Source organism: Pan paniscus, chromosome 10 (assembly GCF_029289425.2).
Source record: "Pan paniscus chromosome 10, NHGRI_mPanPan1-v2.0_pri, whole genome shotgun sequence".
Taxonomy (NCBI): domain Eukaryota; kingdom Metazoa; phylum Chordata; class Mammalia; order Primates; family Hominidae; genus Pan; species Pan paniscus.
Genome location: NC_073259.2, coordinates 102,454,362 through 102,473,510, shown reverse-complemented (window position 1 = coordinate 102,473,510; position 19,149 = coordinate 102,454,362). Strand labels below are relative to the sequence as shown.

The following is a 19,149-nucleotide window of genomic DNA, read 5'->3' as shown; positions in this document are numbered from 1 at the left end:
CATGTTATTGTAACAGAACTTACATTAAGAAATGTTAAAATGAATTTGGACAAGAATCATCTTTGCCTTTCAGATCACAACTTTCAGAGACTTTGGTAATTTACACTAAGCATTTGAGGTTGAGTCATTACTATGTCCTACTTTCTAGATTCTTTTGTGTGAATTAAGCTGTGCAGAGGCAGACAGTACAATCGTAAAAATAGAATAACATTTTAATTTAGAGTGCTTGGTGGTTGATTGCTAACCACTTGAATACATATCTTCTTCCTTTTCTCATTCCTTGCTCTCCCTTGTTTCTTTCTAAATCACAATTACAGAGCCTGGCACCTTACCAGGGCTTTGAAGGGTCTGCTCCCAGCTGCACTTCAGGTTCTGGCAGGGCGTCAAGTTGTGACTTTTTTTTGTACGCAAGACATCCTGGATGGCTATCCAAAGGCTGTTTGGGTGACTAGTGCAGGATTATCTCTGGATTTTGAAGAAATTCATTTCTAATGTTTTGTTTATAAGTAAAGTAAATGCCTGGTGTAGGTCCTCCCTAGACTTTTAATGTTGTTTTTTAAAAAACATCATTCACTTTGAGGGCATGTAGTATTTAAAACATTGTTTTGAAATATTCAAAGGCATAGCATGTGCTTTTAATGGAATGTGTTTTGGAAGCTTTTCATGAGCATCAGCAGCTGTGCTTTTTTGAACATTTTGAATTACCATACTTTGGGGCAGACATTGTACTACTCACTGCTTAAAAAATACAGTGCCTATGCAAAATAAAATGTCATATGGAGGTCTGTAAAGCTGGGACTAGTCAAAAGAAGTGGTAGGAAGGACACGTGGATGCGATTATGTATTTGTAATGGTTGCAAAGAGAAGATGAAGAATTTGGAAAAAGGTTGTACTAGTCTTTTAAAAACTGCCTTTCACTGAGACTAGCCCAACAAGTGCTCACTGATTAACAGGCCGATCGAGATAATGTTTCACTTTTTTCCCACTTATTGCTGTTTGAACTCTGTACTTTACTTTAAAAAATTTTCAATATGAACTTCTGTATTTAGTAAACTGCACAGTAGGAGACGTTTTATTGTGTATTTCAAGCATCTAATGTATGTGTAAGTGTCTTGCAGATAATTGATAGCTGTGTATTGACTGATTGAAATCAAAGAAGTCTAACCATGGTAGGAATTTAAAATTGTGTTAGAAATTTTGAGTTTGATAAACCTTATTATAAGTAAATATTAATACAAGAGAAAGCCATTGTATTAGTTACTTGTGGCTGCTGTTACAAATTACCATATAATAGGTGTCTCAAAACAACAAAAAAATTATTCTTTCAACATTTTAGAGATTAGAAGTCAGAAATCAAGTTGTTGGCCAAGCCACGTTCCCTCTGAAGGCTCTGGGTTAGAATCTTTTCCTTGCCTTTTCCAGCTTTTTGTGGCTGTAGGTTTTCCTTGGCTTATGGCTACATCTTTCCAGTCTCTGTCTCCGTGGTCACATTGCCTCTTCCTCTTCAGTCTCAAACTCCCTCTCCTTCTCTCTTAGAAGGATACATGTGATTGTTTTGGGCCCACTTATATAATCCAGCATAAGCCTCTCCTCTTAAGATCCTTAATTTAATCACCCCACCCTTTTTTTAAAAGTATATAAGGTAATATTCATAGCATCCAGAGATTAGGAAATGACATATTTTGAGGGCTAGCATTCAGCCCACTATTGTTTGGAAGACTGTTTCTGAATTTGGAGGAGAAAAGTGAATCGAGGCTAAAGTAGCATTAGAATGGTGAGCACATTATTTGTTCATTTGTTATTTTTGAGCTCTTAATATGTGCCTGTGGTTTTTTAGGTGCTGGGGTTATGAACATGAGTAAGACATGTTTCTTGTCATGGACAAAGTTACATTCCATGTGTTGTATATACTAAAATGCAAGATAAAACACAGAATAATGAACTATATATGTTTGGGAGGGTCTTTACTTCATGGAGGAAGTAATGCATTCCTGAGCTGGGTTTTGAAGGCTGAATAGGAATTCACTAGATCAGAATACAAAGAGATGGAAAAAGCCTTCTGAGCAAGGAAATTAGCATTTACAAAGCCATGGCGGTAGAAAACAGCAGTATGTGCTCAGGAAGCTAAATGGTAATTAGTGCAATGAGACAAATTTTAGATTTGTTTTCATTTCTTTTTTTTTTTTTTTTGAGATGGAGTTTCGCTCTGTCGCCCAGGCTGGAGTGCAGTGGTGTGATCTTGGCTCACTGCAAGCTCCACCTCCCAAGTTCACGCCATTCTCCTGCCTCAGCCTCCCGAGTAGCTGGGACTACAGGCGCCTGTCACCACGCCCAGCTAATTTTTTTTTGTATTTTTAGTAGAGATGGGGCTTCACTGTGTTAGCCAGGATGGTCTCAATCTCCTGACCTCGTGATCCGCCCACCTTGGCCTCCCAAAGTGCTGGGATTACAGGCGTGAGCCACCGCACTGGCCTGTTTTCATTTCTTATATACACATTAGCTACTAAAATCTCCCATTTTGCCAGCTACAGCGTAAATATTCTTTGCTGTGATGGTTCTTAAAGCAAAAATCTTTTCATAGATTAAGACGGTCTGTGAACAGCCATTAAATACATGAAAAAGTGCTTCAGGAAAACGTAAATTAAAATCGTAAGGAGATACCACTTTATGCCTCCTAGAAGGGCTACAATTAAAGGGACTCACAACATCACATTATTACCCACACAACAGATGGGTTTGGTTGCTTGGCAGGTATCATCAACTCAGTGCTCACAACCAAAGAGGATTTAGCATGAGGATTTTATTACTTGCAACAAGTAAGGAGAACATGGGGATAGTTCCTAAAGCAGGGGCCTGAGTCAGGTTTTATAAGTGTAGGATAACAAGGCATGATCTGATTGGATCTTGCAATGAGGTGGTACTGGAGGCATGATCTGACAGGATCCCTCCATGGGATGATGCCAGAGCTTGATCTCATTGGATCCTGGATCCTGCCATGCAATGTCTGCTTCTTAATTCAGTCCCCATTTCTTGGTCCAAGCACTTAGGTTCCTCCTGAGATTGCAGTCTTGGCTCATCTGAGCATGCTCAGGTTATGTGAGCTGAGGGTCCATGGCAGCTGAAAAATAACTCACAATTTATTACATAAAAGTTGAACCAGAGGCAGCCCCCCTTCATCTCTCTCCTCCTGCTCCTTTTCTCCTCCTTTCTCCTCCCCCTCCCTTTTTTCCTCCCTCCCTCTCCCCCTTTCCCTCGCTCCCCTCCTCCCTCCCTCCCCGTCTTTCTTACCCCCTCCCTTTCTCTCTCTCTCTCTCACTCGTTCCCTAACATTAAAGAGAAAATGCTGCTATCCGTGACTTCCAGGCCCAGGATTTCGACTTTTGGCTACAACAGAAACAACAAGAAGCCATATGTGTCATTCCTCAGCAGATGGCACCACCTAGCCCAAGCAACAGTACACCTAACAGCAGTAGTGGAAGCAATGGAAATGACCAGCTGAGCAAAACCAACCTATACATCCAAGGATTGCAACCAGGCACTACTGACCAAGATCTTGTCAAGCTGTGTCAGCCATATGGCAAGATTGTTTCCACTAAGGCCATACTGGACAAGACCACAAACAAATGTAAAGGCTATGGCTTTGTAGATTTTGACAGCCCTTCAGCAGCACAGAAAGCTGTAACAGCACTGAAGGCCAGTGGTGTACAGGCACAGATGGTAAAGCAACAGGAACAGGACCCCACAAATTTATACATCTCAAACCTCCCACTGTCAATGGATGAGCAGGAACTGGAGGGGATGCTGAAGCCCTTTGGCCAGGTTATCTCCACCCGTATCCTTCGAGATACCAGTGGGACCAGCAGAGGTGTTGGCTTTGCAAGGATGGAGTCCACAGAGAAGTGTGAAGCCATCATCACCCACTTTAATGGAAAATATATTAAGACACCCCCTGGAGTACCAGCCCCATCCGATCCCTTGCTTTGCAAATTTGCTGATGGCGGGCCAAAGAAACGACAGAACCAAGGAAAATTTGTGCAAAATGGACGGGCTTGGCCAAGGAATGGAGACATGGGCGTCATGGCCTTGACCTATGACCCCACCACAGCTCTTCAGAATGGGTTTTACCCAGCCCCTTGTAACAGCACCCCCAACAGGATGCTTGCTCGGTCTGCACTCTCCCCATACCTTTCCTCTCCTGTGTCTTCATATCGGAGAGTGACTCAGACATCTCCTCTACAAGTACCTAACCCATCCTGGATGCACCACCATTCATACCTCATGCAGCCTTCAGGTTCAGTTCTGACACCATGGATGGACCATCCCATTTCTCTCCAGCCTGCCTCCATAATGGGACCCCTTACCCAGCAACTGGGCCATCTCTGCCTCAGCAGCACAGGCACGTATATGCCGACGGCTGCAGCTATGCAAGGAGCTTACATCTCCCAGTACACCCCTGTGCCTTCTTCCAGTGTTTCAGTCGAGGAGAGCAGCGGCCAACAGAACCAAGTGGCAGTGGACACACCCTCAGAGCATGGGGTCTATTCTTTCCAGTTCAACAAGTAACAGTGGGATTCCCCTCCCCATCTTTACTGAATAGAAATGAATTCTTGGAGATACTCATGCTCCCAGATTCCAGAGGGTTAACCAGGAATGGAGACCATCCGTCGGCCCTGCTAAGGACTAACACTTAGCTATCGTTTTTCACAGGCCTGGGCCTGGAAAAAGAAATCTCTATGTTCCTGCCCTTTACTATTGCTGATGGAGCCTGGGGGAGCCATCACTTTTTTTGTGTGCTACATTCAAGGAGATCAAAAAAACTTTTTTTCTTTTGCAAAAAAAAAAAAAAAAGTTGAACCAGATTGGTCTGGTGCAGCTACAAGGTATTGGGAAAAATGTGGCACAAACAGAATTCTCAATATGTTGGCTGGACATGGTGGCTCACACCTGTAATCCCAGTACTTTGGGAGGCTGAGATGGGCGGATCACTTGATGTCGGGAATTCAAGACCAGCCTGACCAACATGGAGAAACCCCATTTCTACTAAAAATACAAAATCAGCCGGGTGTGCTGGCACATGCCTGTAATCCCAGCTACTTGGGAGGTGGAGGCAGGAGAATCACTTGAACCTAGGAGGCAGAGGCTGTGATGAACTGAGATTGTGCCATTGCACTCCAGCCTGGGCAACAAGAGTGAAACTCCATCTCAGAAAAAAAAAAAAATTCTCATATGTTTTTGGTTGGAATAGAAAATGGTACAACCACGTTGGAAAAAGATTTGGCAGTTTCTTACACAAAGTTAAATATAAACCTGCTCCATGACCCAGCAATTCCACTCTTAAATGTTTACCACCACCCACCCCCAAACTGAAAATGTGTCCACAGAAAGTCTTGTACAAGAATATTCATAGCAGCTGTATTCATTGTAACCAGAAACAACCAAATGCGCATCAGCAGGAGAATGGATAAACAATATGTGGTATATTTAAATGATGAAATGCTATTTAGCCTTAAAAAGGAACAGACTACTGAGATACACAAAAACATAGGTGAATCTCACAGCTATTTGGGTGAAACAAGGCAAATACATGAGAGTACGTACTGTATGATTTCACTTTAATATGTTCTGGATCAGGTGGAGCTATGGTGAGAATAACCACAAAAGTGGTTGCCTCTTGTGGGTGGGGTGATGGGGAAGGAGTATGAAGGAACTTTCTGGAGTGATGGGACTGTTTTATATCTTGATGAAATTGAGGCTTTCTTGAATTCTTCCTTTTGTGAACTCATGAAATTGTGTACATTCATGTGCTGCATATAACCACATACACAACAGTGGTACCATAAGATTATAATGGAGCTAAAAAATTTCTATTGCCTGGTGATTTGTGTTACAGTTGCTGTTGGAAATGGGTATTCAGTGTCGCAGAAATCAACTCTAAGATAAAGGATCTCTCAGCAAGGCTAATTTACTTTCTGCAGAAAGGGTGCCACTCACTAGCAGTCTTGCCATGAGAGCACACACAAACAAAGGAGACAGGGTCATTTATAATCTAATGCGTCCACGCTATGGCTGTGTCCAGTTTCCATTGGCTGGAACGGGACTTCACATTCTGTTCTTGTCCTGATTGGCTAGCAACTTAGAACCTCCCAAAAGAGGTAAAGGTAGGGGAGAACAAAGGAAATGAGGAAGTAACTTGTGGAATGCTGAGAAAGGCCAAAACACCTCCAAATAAGGAAGAGAAACAGGCTATAACCTAATGCTTGCTTGGGCCTATATAGGCATGCCAGGGCAAATATCTAGGCCAAAAGGTGGGGGCTAAGCACACAAAGTATATTGGTTTCTTTATTATGGCTAGCAGATATTTAAGAATATTACCACAGGTCTTTGAGTAAATTTTGCTTCTAAGAGAGGCTACTATTTATTCTCAATTAGACTGGAAGGAAAGTCCCTTTGAAGAGGAACCTCTACTTCATTTTGTACAGTTGCCTCCAATATTTAGTACAGTAACATGTTGTAGAGGTTTGTAGCCTACAAGCAATAGGCTATATACCATATATCTTAGGTGTATAATAGGCGATATCATCTAGGTTTGTGTAAGTACCGTACATTCTTTGATGTTCACACAACAATGAAATCACTTAACAATGAGTTTATCAGAGCATATCCTTGTTAAGTGATGCATGGAGATAATATTTGTGCATTTCATTATATGTAAATTTTACTTAAAGGACTATAAACAAGCACATGAACAAAAGAGAAATCGTAGAATAAATTTTTAAAAAATGAATATTACATATCCATGTGGTAGCCTCACAACCATGAGGAGAATTAAGCCAACAGGATTTGTTGGAAGAAAAATGAAAAGGACTACAGTCCTTGACATGATGCTGAGCCCAATTTTTGAATCACTCTCCCTTCCAAGTCCCTTTTTAAAAAATTGTGAATTATAAGGTTGGTTGCAGTGGCTCATTCCTGTAATCCTAATTTTAGCAGGTCAAGGTGGGAGGATGGCTTGAGTGTGGGAGTTCAAGCCAAGCCTGGGCAACATAGTGAGACCTTGTCTCTACAAAATAAAAATAAAAATTAAAATAAATAAAAAAAATTTAAAAAGCCAGGCCTAATGACATGTGCCTGTAGTCCCAGCTACTTGGGAGACTGAGGTGACTTGAGCTTGGGAGATTGATGGTGCAGTAAGCTGTGATCATGCCATTGCACTCCAGCGTGGATGACAGAATGAGAATGTCTCAAAAAAAATTATGAATTATAATATACATATAGAAAAGTACACAACAATGTACAGCTGAGTGATTTACAAAGCAAGTTACAAAGCAAACCTCCATATATCCACAAAAATCAAGAAGTAGAACGTTACTAGCCTCATCAAGTAATATTTTCCTGACTTTAATGATAATATAGTTCCTTTCTTTATACATGCTTATACCTAAGCATGTATCCCCTATATACTATAGTGCTTGTATTTAATTTTTAAACTTTATATATTTGTAATAATCTATTTGTAATAATTTAGTGTATATTCTTTTATGTTTCGCTTCTTCTGGACAATATGTCTGTAATATTCACCCTATGTATATAGAGTATCTATAGCAGGGGTGTCCAGTCTTTCGGCTTCCCTGGGCCACACTGGAAGAAGAATTATCTTGGGCCACACATAAAATACACTAACAGTAACGAAAGCTGATGAACTAAAAAACAAAACAAAACAAAAAAAACCATGCAAAACAAACTCTCATAAGGTTTTAAGAAAGTTTATGAATTTGTATCGGGCTGCATTCAAAGCCATCATAGGCTGTATGTGGCCCATGGGCTACAGGTTGGACAAACTTGATCTATAGCTTATTTTTATTGCAATATAGTGCTAGTTCCATTATACCACTATTCGTTTCTTCAACTGTTGATGGTCATTGGATTTGTTTCTAGGTTTCAGTTGTTAGGAATAATACTGCTATGAACAGTATCATATAAATCTTTTTGTGGACCTGTGTATACCATATTTCAAGTGGATATATGCCCAGGAGAGGAATTACTGAGTCATAGTATATGTATTTTTTTTAACCTTAGTAGATAATGCTAGTTTTTTTTCCAAAGTGAATATGCCAGTTTACACTACAACCTTTGCTTCCTCTCCTCTCCAGACTTATCGTCAGTCTTTTTGGTTTTCTCATTGAGATTTAAATATTATGAATAATTTTTACAAATTAGTAATTAAAAAGACAATTCAATAGAAAAAATTGGGCAAAAGATGCAAATGGATATTTTATAAAAGAAGATACCTAAATGGCCAGTAAACAAAGAAAAGGTGCTCGGTCTCATTATTTATCTGGGAATCACCTTTTAGATTTTAGACGTGGTATTTTTCCTGCCTTGAGTTACTGAATATTTTTTCCTATATTGTGACAACTTTGTGCTTCTGCTTTTCACATTTAGATCTTCAGTCCAACTAGAATTAATTTTAGTGTGTAATAAAAAGAAAGGCGCAAGTTTCTTTTTTTCTACAAGGTTATCTAGTTGTCCCAGTGGCCTTTATTGAAGACTCTCTTCTCCTTACGGTTCAGCAAAACCACCTTTGTTCTAAATTATCTTATATGGGTAGGTCAGTTTATGGGCTGTATCCTGTTTTATTGGTCTCTTTGTCTATAATTAAGCCAATGGCATACTATACCATCTTAATTACTGTATATTTGTAGTAATATTGATATATAGTAAAGTCTTCTCATTTTTTTCTTTAAAATCATTTCCACTGTTGTTGGCCTGTCTTTTGTATTTCCACATAAATTTTTGAATCAGCATGTTAAGTTTCTCACACATAGAGACACACTCATTTGGATATTAATTGATATCACATCATCTGTAGATTGGGGAGAATTTGTCTCTTTAGAATGTTTTCTGATCCATACACCTAGTCCATATCTCTATTAGGTCTTTTTTAGTTTATTTCAGTAGCTAGCCACAGTTTTCCTATAATAAATAGTTTGCACATCTTTTTACCTAGGTTTTTGATATTTTTTATGTTATTAAGAATGTCTTTAAACATACATTGTTGTTAAAGAATATCACTATTGAAAAAAATAAAAAATATTTTGTTGCTGGCATATGGAATGCAATTAATTTTTGTATATTGCTCTATCTGCCAATCTTGCTAACTTGCTTTTTCTAATTATTTTTCTGTAAATTTGTTTAGATTTTCTACATACACAATCAGAACATGTGTATATAAAGATTTTTTTTTTTTTTAGTTTTTAATACCTTCTATTCCTTTGTTTTGTTCTAGTTCTTCAATACAATATTGAATAAAAGTGGCAATAATGGACTTTCTTGTTTTGATCACACTCTCAGAAAAAGATGTTTTAAGATTTTAAAGTCAGGTGTGGTGTTTTAACATACTCTTTTTATATACACCTTTGATGAGATTGATGCACTTTTAAGTTTCTAGTTTGCTAGGTTTATTTTTCTCTTTTTTTATTGAGGTGAAATTAATATAGCATAACATTAACTATTTTAAAGTATATAATTTAGTGGCATTTATTACATTCACAACATTGCGTAACAACTACCATTATCTAGTTCCAAAACATTTTACCACATCAAAGAAAACCTTGTACCCATTAAGCAGTCAACTCCCATTTCCCCATTCCCTTAGTCCCTGGAAATCATCAGCCTACCTTCTATGTATTTATCTATTCTGGATATTTCATATAAATGGAATCATACACCAAGCACAGGAATGGTAGGTATTTTATGTTAGTTCTGACAGTCCCTGAGCTGCTTATTTATTTTGTATGTCTATTTTCTGTCTATTGTTCAGCCGAGTAATTTCAGTAGTTGTATCTTCCCAGTGCATTAATTCTTTTCCTCTTCCTCTCTATTTCTGCTGATGAGCTCATCTAATATTTTTATTTTGGTCATTGTATTTTTTTCTTTTCTTTTTAAAGACAGAGTCTCGGTCTGTCACCCAGGCTGGAGTGCAGTGACACAATCTTGGCTCACTGCAGCCTCTGCCTCCCAGATTCAAGCAGTTCTCCTGCCTCAGCCTCCTGAGTAGCTGGACTACAGGTGCATGCCACATCACCTGGCGAATTTTTGTATTTTTAGTAGAGACAGGGTTTCACCATGTTGGCCAGGCTGATCTCGAACTCCTGGCCTCAAGTAACCCACCTGCCTCAGCCTCCCAAAGTGCTAGGATTACAGGTATGAGCCACCAGGCTTAGCTGTATTTTTCAGTTTTAAAATTTCCACTTGGTTCTTCTTTTTACCTCCTTTTCTGAGACTTGTATTTCTTTGCTGTGACCCTCTTTTCATTTATTTCAAGCTTGTTTGTCATTGTTTGTTTAAGCATTTTTATCATCAGTGCTTTAAAGTCTTTGTCAGATAACCATAACATCTCTGTCATCATAGTGTTGGCTTGTTATCTTTTTTCATTCAGTTTGAAATCTTCATTCTTGATATGATCACTGGATTTCTTTTTTTTATGTATGTATTTATTTATTTTTGAGATGGAGTCTTCCTCTGTCGCCCAGGCGGGAGTGCTGTGGTGTGATCACAGCTCACTGCAACCCCTGCCTCCTGGGTTCAAGTGTTCTCCTGCCTCAGCCTCCTGAGTAGCTGAGATGGCAGACGTGCACCACCACACCCTGCTAATTTTTGTATTTTTAGTAGAGATGGGGTTTTGCCATGTTGGCCAGGCTGGTCTCGAACTCCTGACCTCAGGTGATCCACCTGCCTCGGCCTCCCAAAGTGCTGGGATTACAGGTGTAAGCCACTGTGCCTGGCCGACCAGTGGTTCTCTATCGAAACTTGGACATTTGGGATATTATAATATTGTGGATTCTATCTAAGCTTTTTGTTTTAGCTGGCTTTTTCTGACACTTTTCTGGTAGAGGAAAGAGGGCATACTACCTTGTTTTTGCCAGGTGGGGATGGAAGTACAAGGTTTTTTTGTTTGTGTTTTTGTTTTTTTTTAAGAGGTGGGAATCTTGCTTTGTTGCCTGGGCTAGAGTGTGGTGGCATAATCATAGCTCACTGCGGCCTTGAACTGGGCTTAAGCAATCCTCCTACCTTAGCCTCCCAAGTACCTGGGCATATAGGCACATGCCACCATGCCTAGCTAATGACTTTTTTTTGTTTGTTTTTGAGACAAGGTCTCACTGTGTTGCCCAGGCTGGTCTCGAACTCCTGGTCTCAACCAATCCTCCCACCTCACTTTCTGAGTGGCTGGGATTTGCAGTCACAAGCCATAGTGCCTAGCAAGTCGAGGTTTCTAAGTTGGCCTCTGTTGACACCTTAGTTTTTTTTGGGAGGGGGGTTGCGGGAGGGGTCTTTGTTATTGCCAGGTAGCTGTAGTTCTGGCTCCCCATGTGATCTTCCCTGATACCCTGGAGAGGGTAGCCTCATTACTGTTGGTGGTTCTGCCTGTCATAAGTCTCCACTAGGCCTTCTGTGCCAGCATTTCAGTGGGGTGAGGGAGGTCCTGTTTGTTACTCTTGGTGGGGGGTGAAAGTTTAGGTTTTCCATGTGGTCTCCTCTGACATTGCAGGATCATTGAGCTTTATTACGGTTCAGGAAGCAATGGAAGTTTCTGTTTTCTGGTGAGCCTTCTTGTGCACCATCTTGGCCCAGTATTAGGGTATTTTATTACAGCCTAGCTTGGCTTCCACCTGATCTTTGCTTGTGTGGATGGGGGTGGAACTACAGTTTGTGTGTGTGTGTGTGTGTGTGTGTGTGTGTGTGTGTGTGTGTGTGTGTGTGTATGGTATTTGGATAGAGTAGATTGTAATTGTCTACATATTATCTTGCTAGGCTCCCTCTTTTTTGTTCCTTTGGCTAGAGAGTAGGCTTTTTTTGTTCAAGACTTATTTGTCTGAATTAATTGGTGTTTCCTGGTTGCCAGTTTCTTCAGCTCTGTGTCTGAGATATATGAAAAAGAAAACCCAGGGAAATAAACTCACCACTGTATTTGTCCTTACATTCTCAGGTCCATAGCTAGTCAGCCTTCTAGTCTCCATTATTCAGAGTCACGTTTGTCATATACCTAAATCCAGGACTCTTAGTTATATTAATGAGTATAAAAGGAAAATGTATATCTGTTCCATCTTCCTCAAAGTAGAAACCTTTATTCCATAAGTTTTAAAATGGAGTATCAATTTTCATTTAGTACTACATATTTTCTAATTTCTATTTTGACCTTTTCTTTGATTCATAAGTTATTTAGAAATGTATTTCTTACTTTGTAAGCATATGTGGCTTTTCTGGTTATTTTTTGTATTGAGTTTAGTTTAATAGCATTATGGTCAGAGAAGGTATCTTGTATGATCTTGGTCTTTTAAAATGTTTGAAATTTTTTTTAAATACCTGGCATGTGGTCAACATTTATAAATGTTATGTGTATACTTGTGAGGAGTGTGTATTCTGTAGTTACAGGGTATAGTCTTCCATATGTCAGTTAGGTCAGCATGGTTAATTGTGTTGTTTAAATTATCTGTGTTCTTACTGATTATTTTTTTAAATCTTCTTGTCCCATTAGTTACCAAGAATAGTGGTGAAATTCTCCTCCTATCATTGTGAATTTGTCTATTTCTCCTTATAGTTTTGACAACTTCTGCCTTACATATTTAGTGGCCATAGTAAGTGCATGTAAATTTAAAATTGTCACATCTTTCTGGTGTATTTAACCTTTATCATTATTAATTTCTCTCTCCATTTTAAATAGTGGGGGTTTTTTGCCTTTTAAAATCTACTTTTATTATTTTTTCATTGAGAGCAATCAATAAGAAAATCTTGTTTTAAAAGAGAAGATCAAATTTTAGTGTCGTATCAGTGTACTTTTGATATGAGGACTCAATTTTAAGACAAACCTATAAACAATTTACTTTTCATTTTAGCCAATTTGTTCACAAATAAAATTTCTTTCATAAGATTCATCTCTCACAAACCTTTCATAATTTGCCCAGACCTTCTACAGCTTGCTCAATCCTTTAGTTTTGTCTTATATTTCTCTTGTTTATACTGAAACAATCATTTTACCTTAGGACAAAAATTTACTTCCCTTTTTTTCTATCATTTCAACCACATAAGATTTTTTTATACAAAAATTACTGTCATTCTCTTTTCTTACCAAAAATACATTCTCATAGTTTTTTGTGTCTGTTTTTCACTTGTTCCTTTCTGCCTTGTTTTCATGTTTTTCCAAATTCATATTTTGAAATAATCTTTCAATAACTTCTGAATTAGACAAATTACTTTTTAAATAAAAACACATTTTTATGCCATTTAAAACACTTTTTTCACCAAAAACAAATTTTGTTTTTTTCTTGTACTCTTTGCATACAGAATTCTATGTATTAACTAGAATTTTAACTCTTAGCAATCTTAATTTTTAGTTAAATCTTAGTAATCTTAACTTTTAATGAAAACCTAGGAAGTAAGCAATTTTGAGCTGTCACATATCAACATTTTATAAAGACACATTTTATAATCTTTAAAAATGTATTTTTTCCACAGAATAATTTTTAATGTGGAACCAAACATATTTATTAACCCCCAAATATTTTTTCTTCCTGTAAAGCTTTAGAAGTCAAGAGTAAATCTAAACTTACATTTAGGAATTAGTGTTTCCTTATTTTAACTTATTTGGATTGCTACTACAATAAAGCAAGTCACAAGAATTTTCTGGTTTCTCAGTGCATGGAAAAGTTATGTTTACAGTATACTGTAGTCTGTTAAGTTTACAATATAATTATGTCTTAAAAATGTAGATACCTTAATTGGAAAGTACTTTGTTGCTAAAAAATGCTATTGATCACCTGAGCCTTCAGTGAGTAATCATCTATTAGCAGGTGAAGGGTCTGGCCTTTCTGCTGATGGCTGCTAACTATTTAGATGGTTGCTGAAGGTTGGGATGGCTGTAGCAGTTTCTTAAAATGAGACAACAATGAAGTTTGCCACATCAGTTGACTCTTCCTTTCATGAAAGATTTCTTTGGAGCATGAGATTCTATTTGATGGCATTTTACCCACAGTAGAGTAAAAATTGAATGCCAGTTTTATGATGCAATTCATTAATTCCTTGGCAAATGTATACTTTTGGCAGGATAATTTTGTGGTAGCTGCTACAGATAGCGCATTCTGTATTTACAAAGATTGAATCCCAGTGCGTGTTAAACCTAAGAGTAAGGAGTATAGTGTTCTTGAGGGACTTTTCCCTCTGTATTAAAATATAATTTCAGAGGAAACCAAAACAACTGCAATTATAGTTTAAAGATTGTCTTAAGTAATACGTAGATATCACACTAATTTATCAGAGATGGTATAATTCAAGCAAGGCTGAATAATTTAATGGTTGGTTTGCATAGGACAAAGATTTTTTTTTGTTAAGTGATTTGTAATAACCCATGACTAAGGAAGATTCTATCAGGAAAAAAATATGTATGTATGTGTGTGTGTGTGTGTGTGTGTGTGTGTGTGTGTGTGTGTGTATTATGGGACTAGAGAAAGAAATTAAAGGAGACAACTATTTTAATTAAAATTTTTGTTCTTAGTTATAAGAACACTTTGAAACATCATTTTTTATTTCTAGATGAAATAAACAGTGACGTTTGTAATACTGAGTCAGTGCTTTTGGAGATAGGTGAGATTTAGTTTTCTTAACACAGTGTATAACACATAGGAGTTGATCAATATTTATGTGTTGACAAATTTCTCATGTGAATCTGCAGTCTGGGTGCAGCTTGCCTTGTGTCAAGTAAAAGACCCTTCAAAGCATTAATCATAGGCATAGTTACTTGCTGAAGGTCACCTTTTGAAGACCTTGATTCTCCCTAGCCAGTTACCAAGTTCCAAATAGCTTTTCCTCTGATTTGGGAGTATGGATTTTATACCAGGATCTATACTTGAAGCTTACTGTGGTAGCTTCAGGAAACATGACTCTGGTTTGTGAATTTAAGACTACCTAAACTGGGAAAGTCTGCTTCTAGTGGAGCTAGGTTAATACTTGAAGATGTGATTTTGATGGTCATAGAAGCATAGAAGCTGCATGGAGGTAAAGAAAATTGTTCAAGGTGTGATTCAGCTTTATATTTGCATTTTGTTTTATGAACAAATTAAAATCTGAGAATTGGGCTTTGTAATAAAAATGATAAGGAGAGGCTGAGCGTCGTGGCTCACGCCTGTAATCCCAGCACTTTGGGAGGCCGAGGCAGGCAGAATGCCTGATGTCAGGAGTTCGAGACCAGCTTAGGCAGCATGGTGAAACCCTGTCTCTACTAAAAATACAAAAAATTAGCTGGGCGTGGTGGCGGGCTCCTGTAGTCCCAGCTACTCAGGAGGCTGAGGCAGGAGAATGGCGTGAACCCGGGAGGCGGAGGTTGCAGTAAGTCGAGATAGTGCCACTGTACTCCAGCCTGGGCAAACGAGCGAGACTCTGTCTCAAAAAAAAAAAAAAAAAAAAAAAATTAGCTGGGTATGGTGGCAGTCGCCTGTAATCCCAGCTATTCAGGAAGCTGAGGCAGGAGAATTGCTTGAACCTGGGAGTGGAGGTTGCAGTGAGCCGAGATCGCACCATTGCACTCTAGCCTGGGCAACAGAGCAGACTCCTCTCAAAAAAAAAAAAAAAAGAAAAAAAAAGAATAATAAAAGTGATAAAAATATGTAACATTAAAGGAAGCTTACGTTTACTGATCGCAAATTATGTAATTATGTTTATTTCTCTGTGCAGGTATAATTTGGCCTCCTGAGATTCTGCCTTAGCAAGAAAGGAGTGGGAAATACCCTTGGAAAGAAAACTAAAACAGTAAGAAAGCCAAAACTTATTTTTACATGGTTGTCAGCACATTTACCGATATGGACACTTTTCCCAATAATTTTCCTCCTGGTGGAGACAGTGGATTGACAGCTTCTCAGTCGGAGTTCCAGAAAATGTTAATTGATGAAAGGTTACGATGTGAGCATCATAAAGCTAATTATCAGACACTGAAGGCTGAACACACAAGGTAAATTACTTAAATCTAGAAGTGGGGTTTGGTTTTAAAAAGTTATTGGCATTATCTTGGCTGAATGTTTGCTATAGAATATAGTATAATTTTGTTATTTTGCAATGTATACATTTAAAACTTTTTTAATATAGTAAAATTTTTACTTTAAAATTACTTTGTTCCAAACTAAGTATGATATCAAGTGGGTTATGAATTTATAAGCCTTATTTTGAAAGTAGCAGGACGTATAAGATTAAATGTATCCAGATGGCTAAATGTGTTCCCCATCTCCCACCAAAGTAAAATTGCATTCCAAAACTACAGTGTTAATAATTAAATGAAACTCTGTAAATAAAAGATACTTGTGGGTTTAAAGGAATGTGTGATATTGGTCTTGTTTTTCTGTGGTGTTGATTGACTTTATATAAAGTAATGCAATTAGAAAGAAAGGATTTACTCAAAATTGAATTCTCTTTAAAAAAAACCAGGTTGCAGAATGAACATGTAAAGTTACAAAATGAACTCAAGCACCTGTTTAATGAAAAGCAAACTCAGCAGGAAAAACTTCAGCTCCTACTTGAAGAACTAAGAGGAGAATTAGTAGAGAAAACTAAAGATTTAGAAGAAATGAAACTGCAGGTGAGAAAATATATTTGAGTTTTGAGTTAGTATAAAAGCAGTCAGATACGTAGTGGAAGTAAGTAGTTTTGGTGAATTTGGCAATTTCTGTCTATATCCTTAATGATTACTTTGCTGTATCTCCAAGTGGTACAATTTAATCTTCTTTCATATATTTTAGAATGTTAGCTACCATGTAAGGGAGCCATGAAACTGTTATTTTATGTAAATTGGTATTATATTGCCTATTCTGATATAAATAATATTTAACCATTAAGAATAATTAGGGAAAAAGTGAGTTTGAATTGATAAAAATTCAGAATTAAAGAATTTTTTTAAAAGAGTTACTAGTATTTGTATATGCATTATAACTGAAAGCTAAAAAAGGACAGCTGTTCTTAAAGAGCTTCTTAAAAGAGACTGTAAAAACAGTATGTGCACATAATTTATGTGTACATTGTAACACACATGGGTTTGTAAAGCAAAAGATAGTTGTCTCCAAAGTGCTGAAGTACAGTTCCTTTAGATCATTTTCACGCTATTCATTTTTTCATTTGTCTGGAAAATAGAGCAAAGCCAGACTTTAAACTCCAGTCAGATTTCCTGTAAATTTCAAATTAGTAGGTTCTCACGAATAATATTTTCCCGTATTTATTTAATCTCTGAAGAGCACCAGCTATTTATTTCTGCCTAACAATCTGATTGGTACAAATAATAAGGTATTATTAATATTAGAGTCAGAAGTTCATAGAGTAAGAAGGCATCTTTCAAGTCACCTAGTCTGGCATATCACCCAACTCTTAGATATCCTTTGACAGAAGCCTTGTAAGTTTGTCATTCAATAACTTTTTCAAATCTACCATTGCTGGGAACACCACTAAGCCTGGCTTGGAGCCTCCACTATGCTCACTGTTTCATTCCTAGGTATATTTAGGACATTTAAATATACAAATATAAACCTCAGAAATGTAAATCGAAGAGGGAAATGTAATTTAAGCCTGTAGAATCAGTGCATTAATTTGTTTTGCAAAAATTTAGAGCCCTGTATGAGTGGAAGCTGTGAATGCTGAACCCAAGATATTTGAGAGATTCTTCAGGTATTGCAAATTTAATTATTCTGTTTCATGAGAGTGACATCTAAATGTGATTATTTGTACCAAGCACATCCAGAAAGTAAGTAAAGCACATCCAGAAGGCTGGAGTAGTTATATTAATTCAGATAAAAGAGACTTCCAGACAAAGAGTATCACTAAAGATAAAAAGGATGTTTATAATGAAAAAAAAGGGTCAGTTCTTCCAGAAGATGATACCTTCAACAAGTAACTGTGTCTCTATGCCTAGTTTTCTCATGTGGTAAAGCGGATAAAAGTTTCTGCTTAACAGGAGTTGTGAGGACTAATGAGATAACATCTACATTTTTACTGCCATACTTGCCACATAGTAAATATTCATGGATGATGACATGTTTATTTGAATTCAGGCTCCATGAAGGCAGGAACTTTTTTTCAGTGTGTCTTCGGTGTTTAGGATAATGCCTAGTAAACATCTATTTGTTGAATGAATGACGTGAAAAATTGAAATAAGTGAATGAATTGGGATTGTTGTTCATATATTGCACTGTCTGTGTCAAACATACCTACAGCCTCAGCATCTTAGAGTTGGTAATCATCTAGTTTTTCTTTGAATCTATTATGGGTTGAGTTGTATCCCCAACCAGGATATGTTGAAGTCCTAACTCCTAGTACCTCAGAAGGTGACCTTATTTGGATGTAGGTTCATTACAGATGTAATTAGTTAAGCTGATGAGGTCATATTGGAGTATGATGAGCCTTTAACTCAATATTACTGGTGTCCTTAAAAAAAAAGGAGAAGAGAGATGGAGACAGATGGGGTAGAGAGGAGCACTATATGATGGTGGAGGCAGAGATTTAAGTGCTCCAGAAACTAGAAAGAGGCAAGGAAAGTTTCTTCCCTGCAGATTTTAGGGGGAGCAAGGCCTGTCAACACACCTTGATTTCACACTAATAGCCTCCAAAACTGTGAAAGAACAAACTTCTGTTATTTAAAGCTGCGTCGTTTCTGGTATTTTATTATGGCAACCTAGGAAACGAATACACTGTCCAAAGCAGAATCCTTTTTAGAACATCTTTCAGACAGGACTCTCTTCATTTTCTGCTTCAGTGCTCTCAGTGCTAGAGAACCTGGTGAACTTTTTAAAGTGATCCAATTGTATTTATAGATTAAAGTATGTTAAACATTTTCTCTCTCCTATTAAAATGAAGTCATCTACCCTATAGCCTCCCTGTTGGTAACTTTGGATGTTCCTCCATGTGAAAACTTCCCAAATGTTTGCTCACAAATATAATTTATCTAGTAAGGCTTCTGTTTTTTAAGATAAACATATCTAGTAAGGCTTCTGTTTTTTAAGATAAACATATCTAGTTTCTGTGTGATATTTATTTGGCAAAAATAAGCTAAAGAAACATCATGTATACATATAAACACACATTTTGAAGCAATTTAGCTATTTGTTTAATGGATGCTTGCAATTT

At 37.5% G+C, this 19,149-nt stretch overlaps 2 protein-coding genes across 11 annotated transcripts in view; both read left to right on the top strand.

The window, feature by feature from the left end:
• Positions 1 to 19,149, top strand: part of CEP83 (centrosomal protein 83) — a 154,037-nt gene that overhangs the window by 32,284 nt on the left and 102,604 nt on the right. For all 10 annotated transcript variants that reach the window (XM_055095991.2, XM_008969968.5, XM_034934240.3 and 7 more), the window contains 2 exons: positions 15,724 to 15,997; positions 16,468 to 16,618. In XM_055095991.2, coding sequence (XP_054951966.1) covers positions 15,825 to 15,997; positions 16,468 to 16,618 — 324 coding nt within the window. In that variant the 5' untranslated portion in view covers positions 15,724 to 15,824. The remainder of the gene's footprint in view (positions 1 to 15,723; positions 15,998 to 16,467; positions 16,619 to 19,149) is intronic.
• Positions 1,816 to 11,748, top strand: LOC100987672 (RNA-binding motif, single-stranded-interacting protein 2-like). The gene is given in 2 exon segments (XM_055095994.2): positions 1,816 to 3,419; positions 3,422 to 11,748. Coding segments are annotated over 2 exon segments (1,221 nt in total). The 5' UTR covers positions 1,816 to 3,340; the 3' UTR covers positions 4,564 to 11,748.